Source organism: Mixophyes fleayi, chromosome 6, assembly GCF_038048845.1.
Source record: "Mixophyes fleayi isolate aMixFle1 chromosome 6, aMixFle1.hap1, whole genome shotgun sequence".
NCBI classification, from domain to species: Eukaryota; Metazoa; Chordata; class Amphibia; order Anura; family Limnodynastidae; genus Mixophyes; species Mixophyes fleayi.
The window spans coordinates 225,445,945-225,468,863 of record NC_134407.1 but is presented as its reverse complement, the minus strand read 5'-3'; the positions used below and the strand labels follow the sequence as shown (position 1 = coordinate 225,468,863).

The following is a 22,919-nucleotide window of genomic DNA, read 5'->3' as shown; positions in this document are numbered from 1 at the left end:
TGTCACATGTGTAAACTTGCTATAAACAATAAAAACATACAAACGGAAAAAGGAACTTTTAGAAATAGAGAATTCATTTCACCAAGTTCTGGGGTGCCGGAGTCTTCTTCTGTCCGGGGTGGCAATCCATAGGTTGAAATAAAGACATCATGGAAGACTTGCTCTGATAGGAGACACAATATTAATATCCCTTCCATTTATTACAGCGGGACCTCTGACGTTATTCATGCACCTTCACGTGTATTACATTTTTTGATTGTAATAAACAGTCCTGATTTTATAAATATAAGCATCTGATTGCTAGAGAAGCGGTTAGTATCCATAATACCGCCATGGCATGGATGAAGTAGAGGACCTGCTGTAGGTATATCTTAGTGTTGGGGAGTTTTGATGTTCCAATTACGTTCCCAATACGGAAGATTAGAGGTTTTGTCATAAATTGGTACAGGGAGATGTATTTTGTGTGCAGCAGTGCTATAGAAACTTAACACAAGTTATTGGGTTGTCCCTTCGTCCAATCACAATTAAATTATAAGGTGATTAATAATATAAATCTTTGTTTTTTTACATAAAAATGAAAAGGTCATTTAATTTTGCATATTTATATCTAACCACTGTTGACCGTACGTTGATGAGAAATAGGTTATGTGTATAAACAGCTGAGATTCTGATTGGAGGAAAGGACTATGTAATTATATATATAGTGATATATATATAGTGATAGTGGTGGACTATCTGAGTTTGGAGGTACCTCACCCCGTGATAGAGGAGTCCAACGGTGGGGTAACTACTACTGCTTGTGGCTATTTTTATCTTGGTTGGGTGAGAGACTTGCATCACCCCAGTGGGAATTGTTTTTAAGATAATATAACCAATTGTAAAGCGCTACGGAATTTGCTGGCGCTATATAAATAAATGATGATGTTGATGATGATTATGTTAAGCTCATTATTTAAATATTTTAAAGTGTTCTTACTAAGAATTATATAAAGGATTATATACTATGAAAAGTCTTTTTGCCTTAATTGCACCAATCTAAATACTTAAACAGCTCAAAAAACATATAACTTACAGTGAATATTGCAGAAAAAAACCACAATGAAGCTCCCAGATAAAACATACATATATTAATTAATAATAATCAACTTAAATATACAACTGATATAAAATAAAAAAGAAACTGCAAATATGAAATCTAATTAAAAGACTACCTCACTCGAGGATAAGGAAAAAGAGGATTAGAACTGTATAACAAGAGGGAATGTAAAGGTTCGTTCTTCCACTGTGCTATGATATGTATAGCTTAAAACAAAGCTTGAGAACTGAATATCTTAGCATACAAATAATATTGACCAGCTGATGTAAATGTTCAGATAAAGAATCCCAGTGTTTAAGAACAACTGTATATACAATCATGTAACTTTATATCACCTGATAGCACTCTTGGAATCCTTAATAATACGAGCAAACTGCAATGTACAAAAGTTATGAGGCAGAGGTGAGTGGTCAGTTCACCTCACTCTCCGTAGTAAAGTCTCCAGGTGAAGAGTGGAATCCGTCACGAAGATGTGAGCAAGCGACTTCTTAGGGGCAAAGCCACCCCCCCCCATTGATGACAACGAAGCCTCACTGAACCTTGAAATTCTTAAGAAGCTACCGTGATTCTCCACATATCCCCCATAGTACCTGAGTTTCATGTTATGCTCTCTGATAAGTATAAACTTACAGAAATATAGTGGAATAGCTGTCTCCTCTTCAAAAGATCTTCATAATATAGCTTAAGTGACGCGTTTTGTCACCTCTGTGATATTTTAAACGATACTGAAAGATTACATATATCAAATGTTATACAGTATACTAAAGTTGTAAGCTGCTGATCATAATCCACTTCATTGGAAATGAGGCATCTGTATATTTAATTATTATAATTACTAAAGAGCATTGCTCAAATCAAATCATAAAAGCTTATTTAAATGCTAACTATATGTATAAGTAAATCTAGGAGCCTAGCAAACAATTATCTATCATGCTACCGAAAATAAACATTCAAAATACATATATCACTAGGATGCCAGAGAATATCTAAAATAAACCCCCTAAATACAGAGGCATAGACCAGAAGAACAGAATCAATAATAAACTCTTGTAAAAAAAATATATATATGTCTCCCAAAATGAAGAATAAAAGGTAGTAAAATAGTGATTATAAACAATTTTAAAATTAGAGTTCACTGTCCGAGAAAAGTGCATAACAGTGCTGACTAGGAGTCACAACTCCTGATGGACAGGTCCTGGATCATGTCTGAATGGACATCGAAGCTTCCTCAGATTGTGCTTTCTTACAGGGATTAATGGAATACATCTTGTGACAGTAGAACTTCATTATTGTATTGTGAGCTTTAGAGATTGCTGTAAACAATCTACTATAGCCACCTACTGATAATATAGTTGTATGTCAATACACTACACAAGGATTGGACTTTTTATTGTATTATTACTGTTGAGTTGTTGTGATATTGCTTTGTGAAGTGCCAGGGTTTATATTTTTGTTTGGTAAATTGTTTAGAAAGATAAGGGATTTATTTCATGTAAATCAGACAGCATCACTAGGGAGCTCTTGGGACAGGAACTTATAAATATCAGTTTGTAAATGCTCCTTCTCCACCTAGATCACCTGATAATCCTTAAATTTCACAAATTGTACGGGGTTAAGTTGCAGTAACCACATGAAGGTCTTTGTGTATTTGCCTTCATAAATATGTTTAATCTCAAAATTGCTTCGTCCTCTATACAGATCATAGTTCCATTTTTTTCTTAGTGTGCACGATACTGTCACGAATCGGGGTCTTAGTCCTGTTTACACCACTCTGCGGTACCATGTCACCGTACATCTCCCTCCTGGTCGAATGCAGCATTCTATCCTGGGACAAGAGTGACTTCTGTCTGCAGTACTGGAGGCTGCCATCTTGGGTGAGACATTTGCTAAACATCTTGCTGAGTCTGAGCACCTGATCTCAACCATCAATTGCCTTCCTCTACAGACTATAAGAGTCTCCTCCTACACTCAGCAAATTGCCAGTGCAACACTTTCCTAGTTCCTAAATCCAGACTTCCACAGCTGCTGTTTGTTTGCTGCTTCATCCTGTCTGCTGTATACAGATGTCATCCATCAGTCCTTTGTGTGAATTCAACTTCACCCTGTCTGCTCTTATATGGACTTTTACCATTAACCCTCTGAGTGAGTTCAAGTTCTCCTGTGGCTGTTATGAACTGCGACCATTAACCCTTTGTGTGAATTCAGCTTCATTCTGCCTGCTGAAATAAATACTTTGGTTATTCCTCGTGTGGATTCACCTTCCTTCTACCTGCTCGTGTACAGATTCCAGCTGTTAGCCTCTGTGTGGATCCTCCTCTCATCAATCTCTTCCTGTCTCTCCTACTGGCTATCTGGGGAAGTAGGTTGATTTTCTGAGTCATCCACCTTCTGAAGCCATTTCTGTGTCTCGGGATACCAACTTCCAGTTCCAGGTCTATAGTTTATGACAAGTCCGTAGACAAGAAAGAACACTTGATAACTCTTTACAAAACACAAACAAGATGAAGAGTAGGAACTATTATCTGCCCACTATGATGTATATGCCGGTAGTTACTCCACCTTCAGGAGTTGCTCTGTTATTCTTAGATAAGGGAAAACAACTGAATTCTCTTACATTTAAAGTGTCTATTCAATATATCAATATTTGTCTGATAAAGCTTCTGACTTTAAGCTACAATTCTACATTAAGGAACTTGTGTTCTGTGAATTTACTCATATTTACATAGATGGATCTTTCTTCACAGAACATTTCCCACTAGGAATAAGGTTAATTCCCTATGGCATTTTTGATGTCTAGCAACAGCTAAACTACAAATAAACATTTCCCACATTCTACACATGTAAGAAACAATATGGTTTATCACCTGTATGGAAGAAAGTACACATGCATATTGTTTATTTGTGACCCTTATTAGGATTTCCATGAAGATGAAATTACACAAATCAACTTCATGAAGGCTGTGAGAAAGTACAGCATTCACAGGAATTCAACACAGAATGAACCATTTAACTGTTTATTAGCAGTTGTCGGGATGGTAAACAGTTCAGTGATGGAACAGCAGTCATCCAGAAAAGTAACACCAAAAATCCCCACCACATACACCTGGCTAGACATTACTTCTCTGTCTGCAAGCCGGCCTCTAACTGGCATCGGTGGTCCCACCCACACATACAGTGTTATTATCCTCCACCCTAAGCACTACAAACACATCTTAACAAAGCAAAACCAATCACACCCATGTGGAACACCTGTGTTTGCATGTGCTAAAAGAGGATCCCATGGAACCTTTAACCCTGTCTGCAGACTAGCTGAGTTTTTATAAGATCCCTATAGGGGAACTGTGGCAGAGGCATATTTGCTACATGGCATATACAAAATTGTAACGGGTTCACAATGTTTCTCATGTTGTTTGTTGACAGATAAATTCCACCCACAAAAAACAGTTGGAACAATGCATATATACATTTAATTCAGAAGAAAAACTTAAGCATTAGAATACTTTTGTGATGATACCCTGAGATTCCACTGGGCAAATATTTCCTCAGTATATCAGAATGGCCCAGCTGGACCCCTATAGGACCTTCTACATAATATCTGTGAATGTTTAAGCAGCCCTATTTTTAAAGAGAGTTCAATTATGAGTTTCCAATGTTTAAAAAGGCACAAAGAAAACATAATAGCTGTGGAATTCTATGTTTAAATAGAGAGATTTTGACCACAAAACATTTCCAACACTCACATCAACAATAAGGTGTCTCTTCTGTATGATTTTTTGGCTATTCAATGTATAAACTGGTTGTAAAACATTTCTCACACTCAAAGCAAGACTATGAATTCTCCCCTGCATTATATGATGTACTTTCAGATATGATTTAACGGTGAAACATTGCTCACATTCAGGGTAAGATTAAGGTTTCTGTGCTTTATGCATTATTTGATGCCTTTTTAGAGCAGATTTACTGATAAAACATTTTGTAGATTCAGAGCAAGGATATGGACTCACTCCAGTATGGACAATTTGATGTTCTTTCATATATGACTTTTGGGTAAAACATTTACCACATCCAGAGCAAGTAAAAGTTTTATCTCCTGTATGAATTCTTTGATGTTCTTCAAAATATGACTTACTGGCTAGACATTGCCCACATTCAGAGCAGGAATTTTCTTTTCTGTATGGATTCTTTTTCATATCTCCTTTTATTGTAAAATATTTACCACACTCACAGCAAGAACATGGTTTCTATCCTGTATGGATTCTCTGATGAAGTTGAAAGTATGCTTCTGTAGTAAAACTTTTTCCACATTCAAAGGAGGAATATGGTCTCTCTCCTGTGTGACTTCTCTGAACTAGATGTGAATTACTGGTGAAACATTTCCCCCACACAGAGCAATAATATGGTTTCTCTCCTGTATGACTTCTTTGATGTTCAACAAATTCTGAATAACTTTTAAAACCTTTCCCACATTCAGAGCAGGAGTATGGTTTCCCTCCTGTGTGGATTCTCTGACGTACAACAAGATATGAAATTAAGATAAATAATTTCCCTGATTCGGAACTAGAATATGGTCTCTCTACTCTATGACTTCTCTGATGTACAAGTGCTAAATTACATCTAAAACTGTTCACACATTCTGAGCATGAATATGGTTTCTGTATAGATTCTTCGATGTTCTTTCAGATAAGATTTACTGGTAAAACATTTCCCACATTCAGAGCAAAAGATAGTTTCTCTCCTGTGTGGATTCTTTGATGTTTTGTGAAATCTGATTTTCTAACATTGGAGGATGATTCTGGTTCCTCTTTAGTATGGGTAGATGTATATTGTATATGATCTGTGGTTGGATAGATATCAGTGTCTGTGAGGTTTTCTCCATCACATGAGACAGATTCTTCCTTAATATCAGTAGATGTATATTGTGTATGATCTGTGGGTGTATAAATGTCAATGTCTGTGAGGTTTCCTCCATCACATGAGACTGATTCCTCCTTAATATCAGTAGATGTATATTGTGTATGATCTGTGGGTGTATAAATGTCAGTGTCTGTGAGGTTTCCTCCATCACATGAGACTGATTCCTCCTTAATATCAGTAGATGTATATTGTGTATGATCTGTGGGTGTATAAATGTCAGTGCCTGTGAGGTTTCCTCCATCACATGAGACTGATTCCTCCTTAATATGAGTAGATGTATATTGTGTATGATCTGTGGGTGTATAAATGTCAATGTCTGTGAGGTTTCCTCCATCACATGAGACTGATTCCTCCTTAATATCAGTAGATGTATATTGTGTATGATCTGTGGGTGTATAAATGTCAGTGTCTGTGAGGTTTCCTCCATCACATGAGGCTGATTCCTCCTTAATATGAGCAGATGGATATTCAGATTGCTCTGTTAGGAAAAATGTATGATGGTTAGTTGCAAATATAATTTTATCCTTGCTACTAATCACATCATATAACAGTATAAATCTTGTATATCCTAAAGTATCTTAGTGGGGCGATTTGTGCACTCTCCCGTATAAAATAAAGATAAAAAATGAAGTAGAGTTTTTCAAGAACACATTCTTTGTGCATGAGAAAAAAAGAACCTGAGAATTAAAAACGCCAAATGTCCTAAAAAAATAACACTGAAGAGAAGAAACGCTATTTATAATAAATTATGTTGCACTTTTAACTGTTGTATATATTTGATGTGCATTCACAATATAAAATGACACATTATACATACATAACAATGTCTTTATACACATAGGCCCTGTAGTGTGCCATATCTCGTGTAATATTGCTCCTTGCATGCTTAGAAACGGACCCTACACCAGTGAATGCAACTGCATCAAATTCATGTTCAAAAGCAAATGACACTTCCGACCACCTACGATTTGAAGGGCAGACTGGGGGTGGGAAGGGTCGGATGCACTTAGACAATGTTCAGTACCAAGGTTGGTGATGACTACACGTATGTGTGCCAGAACGTGTGTTTGCAAGTAATAGAAACTATAAAAATGCATTTTATGTACAGTTCACATTAACTACATCTTGATTTATATATAGATAGAGTTGTACTAGAGCGCTCCAACAAGAGCTGCCTAAAAAGGGAACCGGAATGTCACCAACTACATCACTTGTAGAAATATCTATATATATGATATAACACTTATAAATAGACACTGATGGTTTTCACATAAATATATAACAATTGGTAATGAACATATTAAACGTCCAGGAGAATAATCAAAACAGTGGAACAATCTCACTGAAATAGTTCATCGTGCTTATAATGGGTTATTTTCTCCCCTGTGGATAGTTTCATTCTTCCTCCATATTCATAATATCAATACATGTAGAAAAAGAAAGAGAACTCCAGAGTGCATTATCCTTCATAGGAATTTATTGTAGCCATGTATAAAAAAAACACGAAAACAAGGATCCTGAAAGGTCAGTAATGGCTGCTTACCAGAACAAACTGGCGATCTATGCATATAAAATGGGTCTTTAAACCTCTAGGAAGATACTGCATCCCCACGTCCGTTACAGCAGTCCAATTAACCAAACATCAGGTCCCCACCGACGCGTTTCGACCCAACCAGGGGTCTTTTCAAGGTGTATAATTTGAGAGGAATTGGTCCCGTTTATATAGTGTCATCAGACTATCTGCCAATCGGTGACAATGTCTCTCCTGTTATAAAAAACATATATTCTCCCTTAAATAATAATATTCAATCTCACCTTACAACCTATAATTCCATATAGCAGTAGAAAAGTATTCAACGTCACGATTGAGAAGCGACACAATATTATTCCATAATTAAACATATAGCGAGCATGTGACCAGATGACGAAAAAGGTCAGCTGGTGCTATTATTTATGATTATAGTATTAAGAGGTGTTAATTTATTTAATAGATTTATTTTTTTGGTATGCATTCTGATGGAAATTTATATTACACATATGCATGTATGTTTTCTGCAGTCTGTTCTGTCTATCATACAAAAATAAGGGGTGCGCCATGAGACTCAAAAATGACATAATAAATAATAGAATACAAAAATATTGCGGAGGTCATTTTAATTGCATAAAATACAATTGTTTAATTAATAATCAAAATAACATAAAACTATCAATATATTAGTCTCAAAGTGTCAATAAAAATTATTCTAGTGGCAACAATATATAGTTTAATAATTCACATATCCTTGGCCTGTTATAAAGATGAGTTTCTCAGGATGTAAAAATAACAAAAGTAGGTCTCTTATGAAACGTAAAAAGCAGGAATAAATATATACTCCAAACTTGAGCGGCTAGCTCACCTGCAGAATATGTATAAACTGATGATTTGTGAATATTTGGAGATAGAAAGAGGGAAGAGAGGGGGGAAGTCGCCGTTCACAAGAAGGATTGGCTGAGCAGCCTGAAGATGTAAGGTGGGTAGAGAGTATGAGGGATAGCTGACAGTCTTAGAACAGGGGAGGAGAGAACCCATGATACTCAATCCACAGACTACAAATGCAGTTAAAGTGGATACGGGTATGGTGGAGAGTGCTCATGCTGTATTCTGTGTGGTAAACCTGCCATATGAGATTAATAGATGGGAGAGGAGGTGGCTTTGGGCTTTTTCCAAAAAGAGCGCAATTTGGCATTTTACAGCATTAATGATGTGTGTTATGAATTTTTAAGTGTGTTTAGGGACACCAAGAATGTAAGTAAGGAGTAGGAGAGAGAGGCAGGGAGTGATTTTTGAGTGTTAATTCCCGACAAGGATTAAATGTAGACTTACTCTATAACTGACATAGAACTTTGCCTCCAGATATAAAATGCGACTGTGTAAAATCTCTCCACGAAGAAATGACGTGAATTACAATTGCCAGAGTGAGACTGCAGGTTTAAAGCGGCAATGGCTGGACCCGACGGCTGGATTACATTATACACGAGAGCCCCTGTGCCGTGCCTTACCCTTGTGTAATGTGACACAATTACAAATACTTCATCTCCTAACAGGCTTTGGTGCCCAAAAATATTTAGAGGAAATTTAAGGTGCATTATATGTCATATATTTCAACCATACATTTACACTTTTCTAACGTGAAAATGTTAATAAATCAATAAAAGATCATCTAATATATGTAAAATAATAAACTAACGAGAACAATAACAATAATAACTTGGAAAAAAATGTGTCCAGTTCTAGTAAACAAGCTAAAAATGCAAAAAAATTAACATTCGTCCTCCAGCAGTCTCTGGGGGTTATCCGAGGTGTGGACCCACCTTAGATAGTCCATTGTTAGCCTGTGTACGACAAGATAAATATTTTCACAATATACATCATGGAATATGTCTTGGTCTTCACTTTATGTAACCTTACATACTCTAAATCAGTGGTGGACAGCAGGGGGCGCACCAAGCCTTCACGTGTGGCCCCCCCATCCGGGTGCTCCCGAACTTGTCAGAACACTGACAGACAACATCTGCGTCACGTGACATCCTGTGCACAGTGGGAGGGAGGTCACATGGCATACCCGGAGGAGGCAGTACACACGCGGCCCTCCACCTCATCCGTGTCACGTGACACCCTGTGCACAGTGGGAGGGAGGTCACATGGCATACCCGGAGCAGGCAGTACACACGCGGCCCTCCACCTCATCCGTGTCACCCTGTGCACAGTGCAGGGAGGTCACATGGCATACCTGGAGGAGGAGGAGGGAGTGCACAGTGCAGGGAAGTCACATGGCATACCCGGAGGAGGGAGTACACACGCGGCCCTCCACCTCATCCGTGTCACGTGACACCCTGTGCACAGTGCAGGGAGGTCACATGGCATACCTGGAGGAGGAGGAGGGAGTGTACAGTGCAGGGTGGTCACATGGTATACCCGGAGGAGGAGGGAGTGCACAGTGCAGGGAGGTCACATGGTATACCCGGAGGAGGAGGGAGTGCACAGTGCAGGGAGGTCACATGGTATACCCGGAGGAGGAGGGAGTGCACAGTGCACAGTGCAGGGAGGTCACATGGTATACCCGGAGGAGGAGGAGGGAGTGCACAGTGCAGGGAGGTCACATGGTATACCCGGAGGAGAAGGGAGTGCACAGTACAGGGAGGTCACATGGTATACCCGGAGGAGGAGGAGGGAGTGCACAGTGCAGGAAGGTCACATGGTATACCTGGAGGAGGAGGAGGGAGTGCACAGTGCAGGGAGGTCACATGGTATACCCGGAGGAGGAGGGAGTGCACAGTGCAGGGAGGTCACATGGTATACCCGGAGGAGGAGGAGGGAGTGCACAGTGCAGGGAGGTCACATGGTATACCCGGAGGAGGAGGGAGTGCACAGTGCAGGGAGGTCACATGGTATACCCGGAGGAGGGAGTGCACAGTGCAGGGAGGTCACATGGTATACCTGGAGGAGGAGGGAGTGCACAGTGCAGGGAGGTCACATGGTATACCCGGAGGAGGAGGGAGTGCACAGTGCAGGGAGGTCACATGGTATACCCGGAGGAGGAGGAGGGAGTGCACAGTGCAGGGAGGTCACATGGTATACCCGGAGGAGGAGGGAGTGCACAGTGCAGGGAGGTCACATGGTATACCTGGAGGAGGAGGGAGTGCACAGTGCAGGGAGGTCACATGGTATACCTGGAGGAGGAGGGAGTGCACAGTGCAGGGAGGTCACATGGTATACCTGGAGGAGGAGGAATGCACAGTGCAGGGAGGTCACATGGTATACCCAAAGGAGGAGGAGGACGGAGTGCACAGTGCAGGGAGGTCACATGGTATACCTGGAGGAGGAGGAGTGCACAGTGCAGGGAGGTCACATGGTATACCCAAAGGAGGAGGAGGAGGGAGTGTACAGTGCAGGGAGGTCACATGGCATACCTGGAGGAGGAGGAGGGAGTGCACAGTGCAGGGAGGTCACATGGTATACCCGGAGGAGGAGGAGTGCACAGTGCAGGGAGAACACATGGTATACCCGGAGGAGGAGGGAGTGTGCAGGGAGGTCACATGGTATACCTGGAGGAGGACGGAGTGCACAGTGCAGGGAGGTGACATGATATACCCGGAGGAGGAGGGAGTGTTTCTACATGTTTTTTGGATTTTTGTCTGTAGAAACAACTGGGATAATTACTGACCCAGCCAAATAGATTAACTCCGCTGTGCATGATTAAAGAAATCCTAAAAACATGAACTGTTGATGGCCCTTGAGGACTAGTTTGCCCACCTCTGGCCTAGGCCATGGTGAATGATGGGTTGGAAACGAGACAAGATATTAGGACTTGCCTCTATGTCTTGTAGTTAGCATAAGGATGGAAGAGATTCTTTCCTCTCTGTCATGATAAAGGTCATCCTTGGGGGTGAGTTGCCAGTGGTCTTGTATCTTTGGCTGAGGATAATGTTAGCTTCAACAGATCCATTTAATCTTCTGGGGCCACACTTGAGTGCAATGGCCCTCACACATGAGGTGAGCTGATCTAGGATACTATCATGCTGAAGGAATTGTTTCTTGAGTTCTAAAATGATCTTTTTTTATTTTTAAATAATTGCCTTGGTCTGGTTGATTTAGAGAGAACAAAATCTTTGAACTATTGTTGACTGTCCTTGAGATAGGAGTGGAATCTGTTACTTTCCATACACTCCTACGATCATGTGCATGTGTACCAATAGTGTCCTGCACATGTATTGAAGGGTATCCCTGTGTGTGTGCGCCACTTTGTTTGTGGGCTGACTCACAGATCATTTCATATCCTGCTGATCATGCTTAGTAGTAAGTGGTCATACATTGAGTCCCAAGCCAGATAAATCTGCTTTGTAGGCAGCTGAATTAACAGATTTATTTTGTGAGTACCAACACTCACAATTTTTTTGGACAAAGTTTTTAAAGAATCAGAGACCAGCTATAAAACTCTACATATTCATGATGGTTTGGACTCTACTTTCCAAGTTTAGATTTAAGTGCCACATGGTCTTCAGCAGTAGTAATTATATCATCCATCATCTGCAGTTTCTAGTTCAGTGCACAATCCTACAATCTATTGTTCTATATGTCACAGTATAGAGTGCTTAAAAAAATGAGCCGCGATTCAATAAGTGGAGATAAGCTGGATATGGATATTAGGTGATTTATTGCTAACAAGAACAACAAAAGCATACAAATATATGATAATGTACTCAACAGTAATGCAGTATAATATCAGAAAATATAAGAAAATACTGTAAACAGCAATTAAATATAAAGGATATTTACATAAAATCAACGTATCTGTATAAGAAATAACACTAAGGAGATAGGCTTATCTGTGCTACAGATGTAGACTATTTCAGATATAGACATTGTCGGACTGGAGCATGAAAACACCATGTTTACCTACTAACAAAGTGTGTTAGAAGTCTGTGCTGGAAGTGTACAGATTCTTATATTATGATCAGCTATTGCATTCTTCAAGACTGGACACAGACACTCAAGAAAGAGGGAAAGTGGGTCTGGAAATCTATAATTAATTGAAAGGTAGACGGTAACAGCAGAACAGAGTAATCCAGCTTAACTCAACTCCACGTTAGGTAAGTATGACATGGGAGCAGCTATAACAATTAGAGCATCTAAACATTAACAACAGCACAGTGTAACGGTACAACGCTCCTGCCAAACTGGTGCAGTAAGATTGTGGGGAGACCTGCTCCTGTATATGAGACAAAGGTCATCCTCCAACTTGTTTAGCGTTATATTGGCTTTTTCTGTAATAAGTCAGAGAGTCGTCCATGATGAATAGATGACCTGGCTTTCTGTGTTTGGTATGATGTGGCCCTTTCATGAAATATGTATTCACTCTGCACTTGTTTATTATGCAAGTATTGCACCTGGAAGGTAATGCTCCTGTCGCATCCAAATAAAGAGATCTGTGCATTAGTGAAATCAGAGATCCGAGTGGGACCCCAGAGAGATCTCCCTTTGTTATACTCCCCCCTCCTCATCCCCACGAGTGGTGTGACCATGAGGCAGATCCTGGGTGAGGGGGGGGGGGGAAGCCCCACAATTGGCAGAAGTAAAGTCTGAAACATTCCTACTTTGTATCAACCACATTATGTCAAAATCTGCAGTATGTCGATACACATAATTTTGTCATTGCTGTAATTCAATACAATTACAAATTATATATTTACAATTTTCAATTAACATTTATAACTTTTACAGTATGTTATTTGAAAAATAATTTTTAAAACCGTAAAAAAAAACAATCCGAAGGCCAAGTCTTTATATTGCCAAAGTTGCGTCGCAAAAAAATAAAGGGAAACAGGGAGATGGGGCACATATATAACATATGTGACATCTGTCAGATGATATACAGTTATGAAAGGATTTTACGCTCACATTATAGAGCAGGACAGGAGTGCCAGGGGGTGAGTAGAATCAGTGTCTTCATACAGCTTCTACTAACTTTCACAAGCACCAAGCAGTGCCAGGAGATGGACGCTCTTTGGCAGGGTACAGACACAGAAAGGTGAAGGGTCAGGAGGACCAGAACACGGACATTGTACCATACCGTTCTGTTTCCTTGTGGTCATTTCTGTGCTCAGATGTATTTCTAGGCATGCAAGACTGTTTCTTTTATAAATGTGACAAACTGCGTACATCTTATGACATACAAGCATGCATTTAGGTACATGCCCGTTGACGTCAGACACTTTGACCATTTAACCCAGTTCGCTCTCTGGCTTAGCGCTTGAGCAACACGTCTCCTGAGTGCTAATTACCTAGTGCTCTGCTGTAGTCATTGTTCTGTTACTGACCCAGTGAGTCCATGACTGCATGTGTTTTTCAATGACTGTGATCTATAGCTACCGGCCTTTTCCCTGTTTATGACTCAGTGTTATCTGTCCTGCTTTATGTTTGTCCTTATCTGCTATTATGACTATAGCGGGAGCTTCAACTAGCTAGGTCCAATACATCCTTGTGGGGATTCCTGGTGAAATTGGGATGCCCATTAAACCCTATGCCCCTAAATAAAATGCTAATTATAAAGGGATTCCATATCTGGGCCAGTGAATATAAAGTATGTGCACCACTGAGAGGAAAATTCAACTTTATTAAAAAGTTTAAAGTGGTAAAAAGTAAAAATAACAAAAAACATCGCACTGATCTGTTAGGTCACATAGCCGTCCCCCAAGTTCAGTGCGGTGGTTGTTGTTACTTTAACAGTAATAAGCTGACCTTGACGTGACCTTCATGTGTTGCACAATGTCCTTCCATACACTGCTGGAGTCTGCTGGCGCTGCATGGAAATCGCGGTATTATCACTATGAAAGGTGAAAATCAGTGAAGGACGTATTAGCCACTGACTCTACAAAGCACATGATAAGTCTGTATTATTCTTTAATTTCAGGTATTTTCCTGCTCACATCTATAGTCATTGTTCTGCTGGGAATATTGGGAGTCAGAAGCACATACTGGACATTATTGGTTTTGTATCATGATGGGCAGCCATCAGGTTTCTGTGTCCCATGATGTCCAGTTTAATTTATCCAAAGTATTAAATGAATGGGTCAACAGAAGTTCATGAAACAAATGTCCTTAACTTTCTAAATCATGTACAAAGCAGTGAGATAGGTTCATACTATTATTACCATTTATTTATATAGCGCCACTGATTCCGCAGCGCTGTACAGAGAACTCAGTCACATCAGTCCCTGCCCCATTGGGGCTTACAGTCTAAATCCCCTAACACACACACACACACACACACACACACACACAGACCAAGAGAGACTAGGGTCAATTTGTTAGCGGCCAATTAACCTACCAGTATGTTTTTGGAGTGTGGGACGAAACCGGAGCACCTAGAGGACCCCAACGCTGTAAGGCAGAAGTGCTAACCACTGAGCCACCGTGCTGCCCACAACCTGCAAGGTACCAGATATGAGACTTCAGACAGGAGGTGTGGAATCCATTTATCAGTCTCTACCAACACGAGAATCACTGGAGCCACTTTCAGTTATTTACTAAAGTGAGAAATATAGAGCATATAATTATACACAAATACACGTCTGTATCGAGTGAACTTAGATGAAAGTGAAAGTCAAGTTATGACTTAAGATCTTACTTACTAAGACCACCCACCACTTCTCCTGGTATTTTTCTATAACACACTGCTCATTAAAGACTCATTTATTTCTAAAATCCTAAGGGGTCACTGGGACTATATTTACTATGAGCCACATTTGTATATTTGAATGTTTTTATTTCATGTGTATTTATGTCTCACAAATGGCTTTCCCTGATGCCTCCAAGGCCTGACCACAGCCACCTCTACTCTGGTGCAAATTGAAAGATTTTTGTCAGGTGGGAAAAAAAGGCCTCACACCCACTTGGTGAAATGAAAAGGCTGCCATAAGTCAGCTTGTTCCAGCCTTTCTACCTCATTTTAATATCAACAAAATTTTGTTTTCACCGTCAGATACAAGATAAGGTAAATGTGTGAAACTAATTCAGCAAGAAATGCCCAGATCCACTCAGGTTTTCTCATAAGAGCAAAGTTTTGCACCACTACAGACACATCTTCATCATCAACTATTTATTTATATAGCGCCACTGATTCCACAGCGCTGTACAGAGAACCCATTCACATCAGTCCCTGCCCCATTGGAGCTTATTCTAAATTCCCTAACACACACACACACACAGACAGAGAGAGAGAGAGACACTAGGGTCAATATTGATAGCAGCCAATTAACCTACTAGTATGTTTTTGGATCTTGACCACTAAGCCATGCAGGTACCTGTATATGTGGGTGCGTTTGTACAAATATATGGTGGGTCTACATTATTGTAACCGTACAAATAACCCTTAGCAACAGATGACAAAACTAAATATATGAATCACATCACTGCTTTAATTAGATAGTTTTATTTATCTAAAAGAATAAGGAAAACTACAATTAGTTCCAGTCTTATATAGATGACATACATTCCACCAATGTGGATGGTAATTCATTTATAACATATTAATGTACTGTGTGACCCCCAGAACTCAGAGAAGTCAGTACACATTTGAGTATACACACTTTATTTAACCTTTTTATCATTTTCATAAAAAAAAAAAATCAACAGCTTTTACAATAATACTGCTGCTACCTTGTTTCATATCTATCATCTCACAGAAATTTCTCTTCTGTGTATTTTCTGATGTGTAAAAAGAGATTGTTTTTGTGTAAAGCTTTTGCCACATTCAGAACAAGAAAATGGCTTCTTACCTGAGTGAATTCTTTGATGTGCAACAAATCCTGATCTATCTGTAAAACATTTCCCACACTCAGAACATGTAAAAGGTTTCTCACCTGTGTGAACTCTCTGATGTATAACAAGAGCTGATTTGTGTGAAAAACATTTTCCACACTCAGAACATGAAAATGGTCTCTCACCTGTGTGATTTCTCCAATGTGTAACAAGATCTGGTTTATGCGTAAAACATTTCCCACACTCAGAACATGAAAATGGTTTCTCACCTGTGTGAGTTCTCTGATGTAGAACAAGATCAGATTTCTGTCTAAAACATTTCCCACACTCAGAACATGAAAATGGTTTCTCACCTGTGTGAGTTCTCTGATGTTTAACAAGATCAGATTTCTGTGTAAAACATTTCCCACACTCAGAACATGAAAATCGTTTCTCACCTGTATGAGTTCTCAGATGTATAACAAAACCTGATCTGTCTGTAAAACATTTTTGACACTCAGAACATGAAAACGGTTTTTCACCTTTATGAATTCTCTGATGTCTAACAAGATTGTATTTCTGTGTAAAACATTTCCCACACTCTGAACATGAAAATGGCTTCTCTCCTGTGTGAATTCTCTGATGCCTAACAAGATATGATTGATGTGTAAAACATTTACTACATTCAGAACAGGGAAACACTATATCATCTATATGAGCTGTACTGTGCGCAACAATACTCGAGTTATCTTGAAAACATTCCTCATGAGTAGAGGGATTAGATGATATATCTGCATTGTGAAGTACTGGATATATATTTAGGGTAATATGGTTTTCTCTTGGAGAATCTTGTATGCTGTTATGGTCCATTTCAAAATTAGGAGATGAAATAAGATAGCTGTCCGATGTATTCCTGCTTTCGCTTCCATATTCTGGAAATAAAATCGATGTTTATAAATAGACACTATTTTACATTATGTAATAGATTATAATACACCAAAAGTTTCATAGTATTAGTGAGTTAAAGATGTTCATTTGTTTAGTTTCTATTTACAAGCTACAAACTCTTTGTTACAATTATACATGTACAAACAGCATATATGACTTGCTTTCTGAACAGATAAAACATTGGTTTAAAACATAACACAACGACATTACCAAGCACATTGCACAGACCCAGCCACAGGAACATGTGATTCTGTATAGCCACAATGTCAACTCAACCCTAAATACAGCAAGTAACAATGCCCAGCCAGCATCATAGGACAGGAAGCCTCATTAGCCAGTGCCATTGTCCAACCACAATGTCCATCCAGAAGTTGGATACACTGGAACCTTGGGCTGAATTACCAGGCATCTACACTACTCAAAGTTCTCCAGGTGGACACATAGGTAGCAATGAAAACAGTGGAGCAGCCCCTATATGTCCCTCTGGTCATCCGCGAGTAGCGAGTTCAGTGTAGACAAGCACTGAGAGGGAAGGAAAGCAGAGTAGAACACAGAGGAACAGCAAAGAGGGAAGTAGGAACACAGAATGATAACAGCATAGAGCAAGGAGACAAACAGAACAGAGTAGAGTACAGAGCAGGGCACCTGGCTCCTGGTGTATGAGAATCACCAGAGAGTGTGGGGAGGATACTGGTCAGATCTCGTAGGGTGTAGAATAAGAGATTGTTGTAGTGACTGAACAAGGAGAATATGTGACTCTTTTCTGTAATAAGTGTTTATTACTGACCTGTGCTGATATCTGTAGGGATTTCCTCCTCCTTACACTGCTGATCACCCCTCACATACATCTCTTCTTCTCCCTCTATATCTTCTACCTTAATATCAGTCAGTTCTTCACTCTACATAACCCACAAAACAAGAAAATTACACATTAATAATGTCTGATATCATTAATCAAGATTAGACAGCAGGATATCAGTGTAAGGAGCACACATAATGCTCTACTGATCGTATAGTGAAAAACTACTTTTGTATTATGGTATATGAATAGACCCTAAATCCCATCTACCTGATACTCCTGTGGGACACTGTGATTTTCCTCTGTACAATCCTGTGAGTAAAGAGGACGGGGACATCTCTCTGGGGTATTTCTGTTACTGGATCCATCTGTAGGAGACACACAGTGACTGAATACATTGTTTATATGTGATTATCAGATGATGTGTATCTAGGTGACCCTCAAAACTGCTCTCTATTTATTTTATGAATGAGTCTCCTCTTACCCAGTGATGTGAGGGGCTGGTGATTCTCCATCGTCACCTCCTTGTACAGACCCTTGTGTCCTTCTAAATACTCCCACTCCTCCATGGAGAGATAGACAGTGACATCCTGACACCTTATAGGAACCTGACACACACAATGATACAGTCATCACCCAGACACATCCCCTGGTGTTACTGTATAATGTCCCATTCCCAGCAGTCACCTCTCCAGTCAGCAGCTGAATGATCTTGTTGGTCAGTTCCTGGATCTTCTGGTCATTGTCTCTCTCATGTATCAGTGAGTGAGGTGGAGGCACCGTGATGGGGCTCTGGGTCCTGCTCAATCCTTAATACACAGGGACGGCTGCTGAGTGCATGACTCTCGCCTAATGTCTCATTCACCACTGTGTAATGCTGTGAATTGAGAGAGACATCAATAAAAAGGTAAATTAAATGTCCATCTATTTGAAGTTATTTAATGGTTTATTTTGCAAAATACACAAGAAGGGTTGGAATGAGACACAGCATTATTGTATAGCAAAGTGTCTATATTGAGCATTGATACAAGTGTGCTGTGGGTGCGCTAAGCAGTCAAAATCCTCACAGTCAACCAGGCGGATATTGGAAACAGAAACAACTGTGGTCACAGCATGGATTACAATGTCCGGTGAGAAAAGCTTATTCATGACAAACCATCCAACGCCAACAGGTTAAGATCCAACCCCCTTTCCAAATATGCACCTAGGCACATTACGTTAGGAGAGATCCAAACATACTACGTAACAGGAGAGTTCTAACACTGACAACAACGTGTGACTTCCCTATAAATGACAGAGCTGAGATGGTTGTGGACCAGACATATGACCACAGGAATTATTATTTGAGACAATCAAGGATCATAACACTGGTCAGCTTGAATGGATTAGGCAATGCTTGAACCCATTGTTTATATCAGGTATGTTTAGATGATCATGTGGTTACTATAGGCACAAGTAGGTTTTGCTCTCTCACTGATTTAATTACCGGGTTGGGTGAATATTGTTTGTTTGAATTTATGCCACTAATATTATACTTTATAAACTTTTGATCCTCCATTGGACCAGTGGTGCGGTTATTGATCATCTGTTAAACAATCGTACTGGAAGGTAAATCGGATTGAACTATACATAATTAGAATCTATTTTAAATAGAGGGTCAGACTGCAACATCTATAGGTCAACTAAAACCTCACAGACACAAGAGTTATTTTCAGTTGATGTAACCAGAGCGTTGGGTCCTATCTACTTAAAACGGTTACTTTGGGACCTTGGACACCCAACACCTAAGCAGCTAGTACACCCAGAAGCTGTATCAGTGCTGATACACATCTATCTGACTTAGGAAGGCTGGCCTACTGAATATGCTAGGAGAGGTGCTATATACACTCTACAGTACTAGACAGTGCATATAGAAAACAATTATAGGTAGGATAGGGATTGTATTTGTAAAATATGCCCTTCTTGACTAGTTTGCATCATTCAAAATTTTTATGAGTATAAAACAACCCCTAATTGTAAAACTTAACCTCCCCTAAAAAAACAGCACACACTGTGAACAAAAAAATCTAATGGATGTGTAAATGATAGAAAATAAAAATACTGTGAGTCCCATCTTCTGTGACAATTTTGGGACTAATACCGTCTACCTGCTGCTCGTTTATAGCTGTGCAGATGAGAAAACTGAGGAAGGGCAGAAAGTACCAAAGAGAGAATGAGAGAGTGAGCCAGAGAGCAGAGGATCATGGGAAGAATACACTTTAAAATGAGACACTTTCTAAAGTCACTACAAAACATTGTGCATAGTTTGGACCCACAGTTGTGTACATGGGATCTACTGTGAAAAATATAGACAAGAGAAAGTGCCCTGTGTAACACCTGCAAGGCGATATCACTGTACATTTTATAAAGCAACATAAAATGAGCCAGATGCTATGAAAATTGTAATAGAATTGTTTTCATAAAGGATTTCACAGAAGCTAACAGTCACAAATGATATTGTTGCCTAAATAGAAAATGTATACTGTTCTAATACTTCTGTAATCTTGTGGTCATGGGGAAGGGAGATACACTCTCCAAAACCAAAGTCTGAAACCTGAAACACAAAAGCCCTCAAGAACTGGAGACACATATGGGGCTTCAAAAATGAAATCACAAGGGGTGGAGCCTCTCTCTCACCTCTCCAATCAGGTCTCTCTTTTATTTACAGAAATTAGAGTGATATCACAGTGACATTCCCAGAATCCCTCAAGTATCTTGTCAGAAACACTGAGTGACCATAAAGGCCTCATATTTCCAACCCGAATAACAGACCCCTGATCAGTATTTCTCAGAAGTTCCTCTGATTCAGCTTCAGAAGATTATTCAGAGCAGGCCAGGCCAACCTGTGGCTCTCCAGGTGTTGTGAAACTACAAGATCCAGGCTTGGCCAGTACAAGCTCCAGGATTGGTCAGTACAAGCTCCAGGATTGGCCAGTAGATAGCCAGCTGATAGTTGGCAAGGTATGCTGAGACTTGTAGTGTCACAACACCTGGAGAGCCACATGTTGGCCAAGCCTGAAGCAGAGCCAATCACACAATGCTGTATGTATTAAAGGTTAAACCAATTGTCCCCATGTGCCAAGAGTCTTGGTCCTCCGAGACACGTATGTGAGGATGTCAGGCTTAGGTGTAGCACTTTTGCCCATTGAGCCCAGCTGGTCCACCTTAGGCAGCCTTATGTGCTAGTTGAAGGTATATACAATAGCAAGAAAGCCAAAAGGTATGTGAACCCTTTGGAATTACCAAGGTTTCTGCATAATTTGGTCATTAAATGTGATCTTATCTTCATCTAAGTCACAAGAAGAGACACATTCTACTTAAACTGATAACACACAAATATTTATAATTGATTATGTCTTTATTAAACACACTGTAAATATTCAAAGTGGTGGGTGGAAAAAGAATGTAAACCCTTGGATTCCATATCTGGTTACTCTCATTTGGCAGCAATAATCTCAACTAAATATTTTCTGTATCTGCGGATCAGATCTGCACCACGGTCAGGAGTAGTTTTGGACCATCCCTCCTTACAAAACTGTTTCAGTTCAGCAACAGTCTTGGGACATCTGGTTTTTAACCGCTTTCTTCAGGTCATCCGACAGCCTTTCAATCGGGTTGAGGTCAGGACTGGGCCACTCCAGAATAATTTCCTTTGCTTGAAGCCATTCAGTTCTTGATTTACTTCTGTGTTTTGGTTTTTTGTTCTGTTGCATTATCCAACATCTGATTACCTTAAATTGTCGGACAGCTAGCCTTACTTTGTCCTACAAAATCACTTGATAAACTTTGGAGTTCGTTTTTCCGTCAATGAGGGCAAGAGCGCTCCAGGCACTGAGGCAAAAAGGCAGCCCCAAACCATGGCGCTCCCTCCACCATACTTTACAGTTGGGATGAGGTTTTGATGCGTGTGTGCTGTGACTTCTCTTCTCTACACATAGTGTTGTGTTCCTTGCAAACATCTCAGCTTTTGCTTCATCTGTCCACAGAACATTTTGCCAGGAGCACTGTGGAATATCCAGATGCTCTTTAGTGAACTTCAGACATACAGCAATATCTTTTTGGGATACCAATGGCTTCTTACGTGGTGACCTCCCATAAACACCATTCTTGTTCAGTGTTTTATGTATTGTAGGCTTGTGAACAGATGTGTTTGCAGGTGGCAGAGATTTCTAGAAGTCTTTAGCTGACACTATAGGATTATTCCTAACCTCTTTGAGCATTCTGTGCTGTGCTCTTGTAGTCATCTCTGCAGGACGGCCACCCCTTGGGAGAGGGGTAACCGTGCAGAGCTTTCTCCATTTCTAGACAACTTTCCTTACCGTGGACTGATGAACATAAGGGCTTTTACAGATACTTATGTAACAGTTCTTAATCCTAAGTCTTCTGCGATCACATTTGTTTGAGGCATGATTCATGTCAGACAATGCTTCTTGTGAATAATAAACTCCAAGTTTGAGAGGGTTTTTTATAGGGAAGGGCAATGCTGACCAACTCCACTAATGTTGTCTCAATGATTGGATTCCAGATTAGCCAACGCCTGTTGCCAATTAGTGTTGAAGTTGGAGTTAGAGGTCATTAGCCTAGGTGTTCACATATTTTTTCCAACCTATAACTTGAATGTTAAAAAGATGTATTCAATAAGTACAATAAAAGTACAGTAATTTGTGTGCTATTAGTTTCAGCAGAGCATTTATTACTTGCACTAATAGACTGTTTGGGATCTCTCAGTGCACTGAGTACTCTAGACTGCGGACAACGCTAAACACTATATGGAGATAAAGATTATAACAATACCCACAAAGCACTCAAGAGACTAATCAAGGCGGACATGGTGAAACTGTTCA

At 39.9% G+C, this 22,919-nt stretch overlaps 1 protein-coding gene across 12 annotated transcripts in view; it reads right to left on the bottom strand.

Annotated features, from left to right (window-relative positions):
* LOC142160072 (uncharacterized) overlaps positions 1-22,919 on the bottom strand; it is a 1,559,230-nt gene that overhangs the window by 1,261,758 nt on the left and 274,553 nt on the right. For 10 of the 12 annotated variants that reach the window (XM_075214958.1, XM_075214960.1, XM_075214959.1 and 7 more), the window contains 2 exons: positions 18,307-18,404; positions 18,025-18,136 (listed from right to left, as the gene is read on the bottom strand). In XM_075214958.1, the coding sequence (XP_075071059.1) occupies positions 18,025-18,136; positions 18,307-18,404 (210 nt within the window). Of the gene's footprint in view, positions 1-18,024; positions 18,137-18,306; positions 18,405-18,520; positions 18,645-18,723; positions 18,851-22,919 lie in introns of those variants that run through there. The other 2 variants (XM_075214957.1, XM_075214954.1) reach the window with 2 other exon arrangements.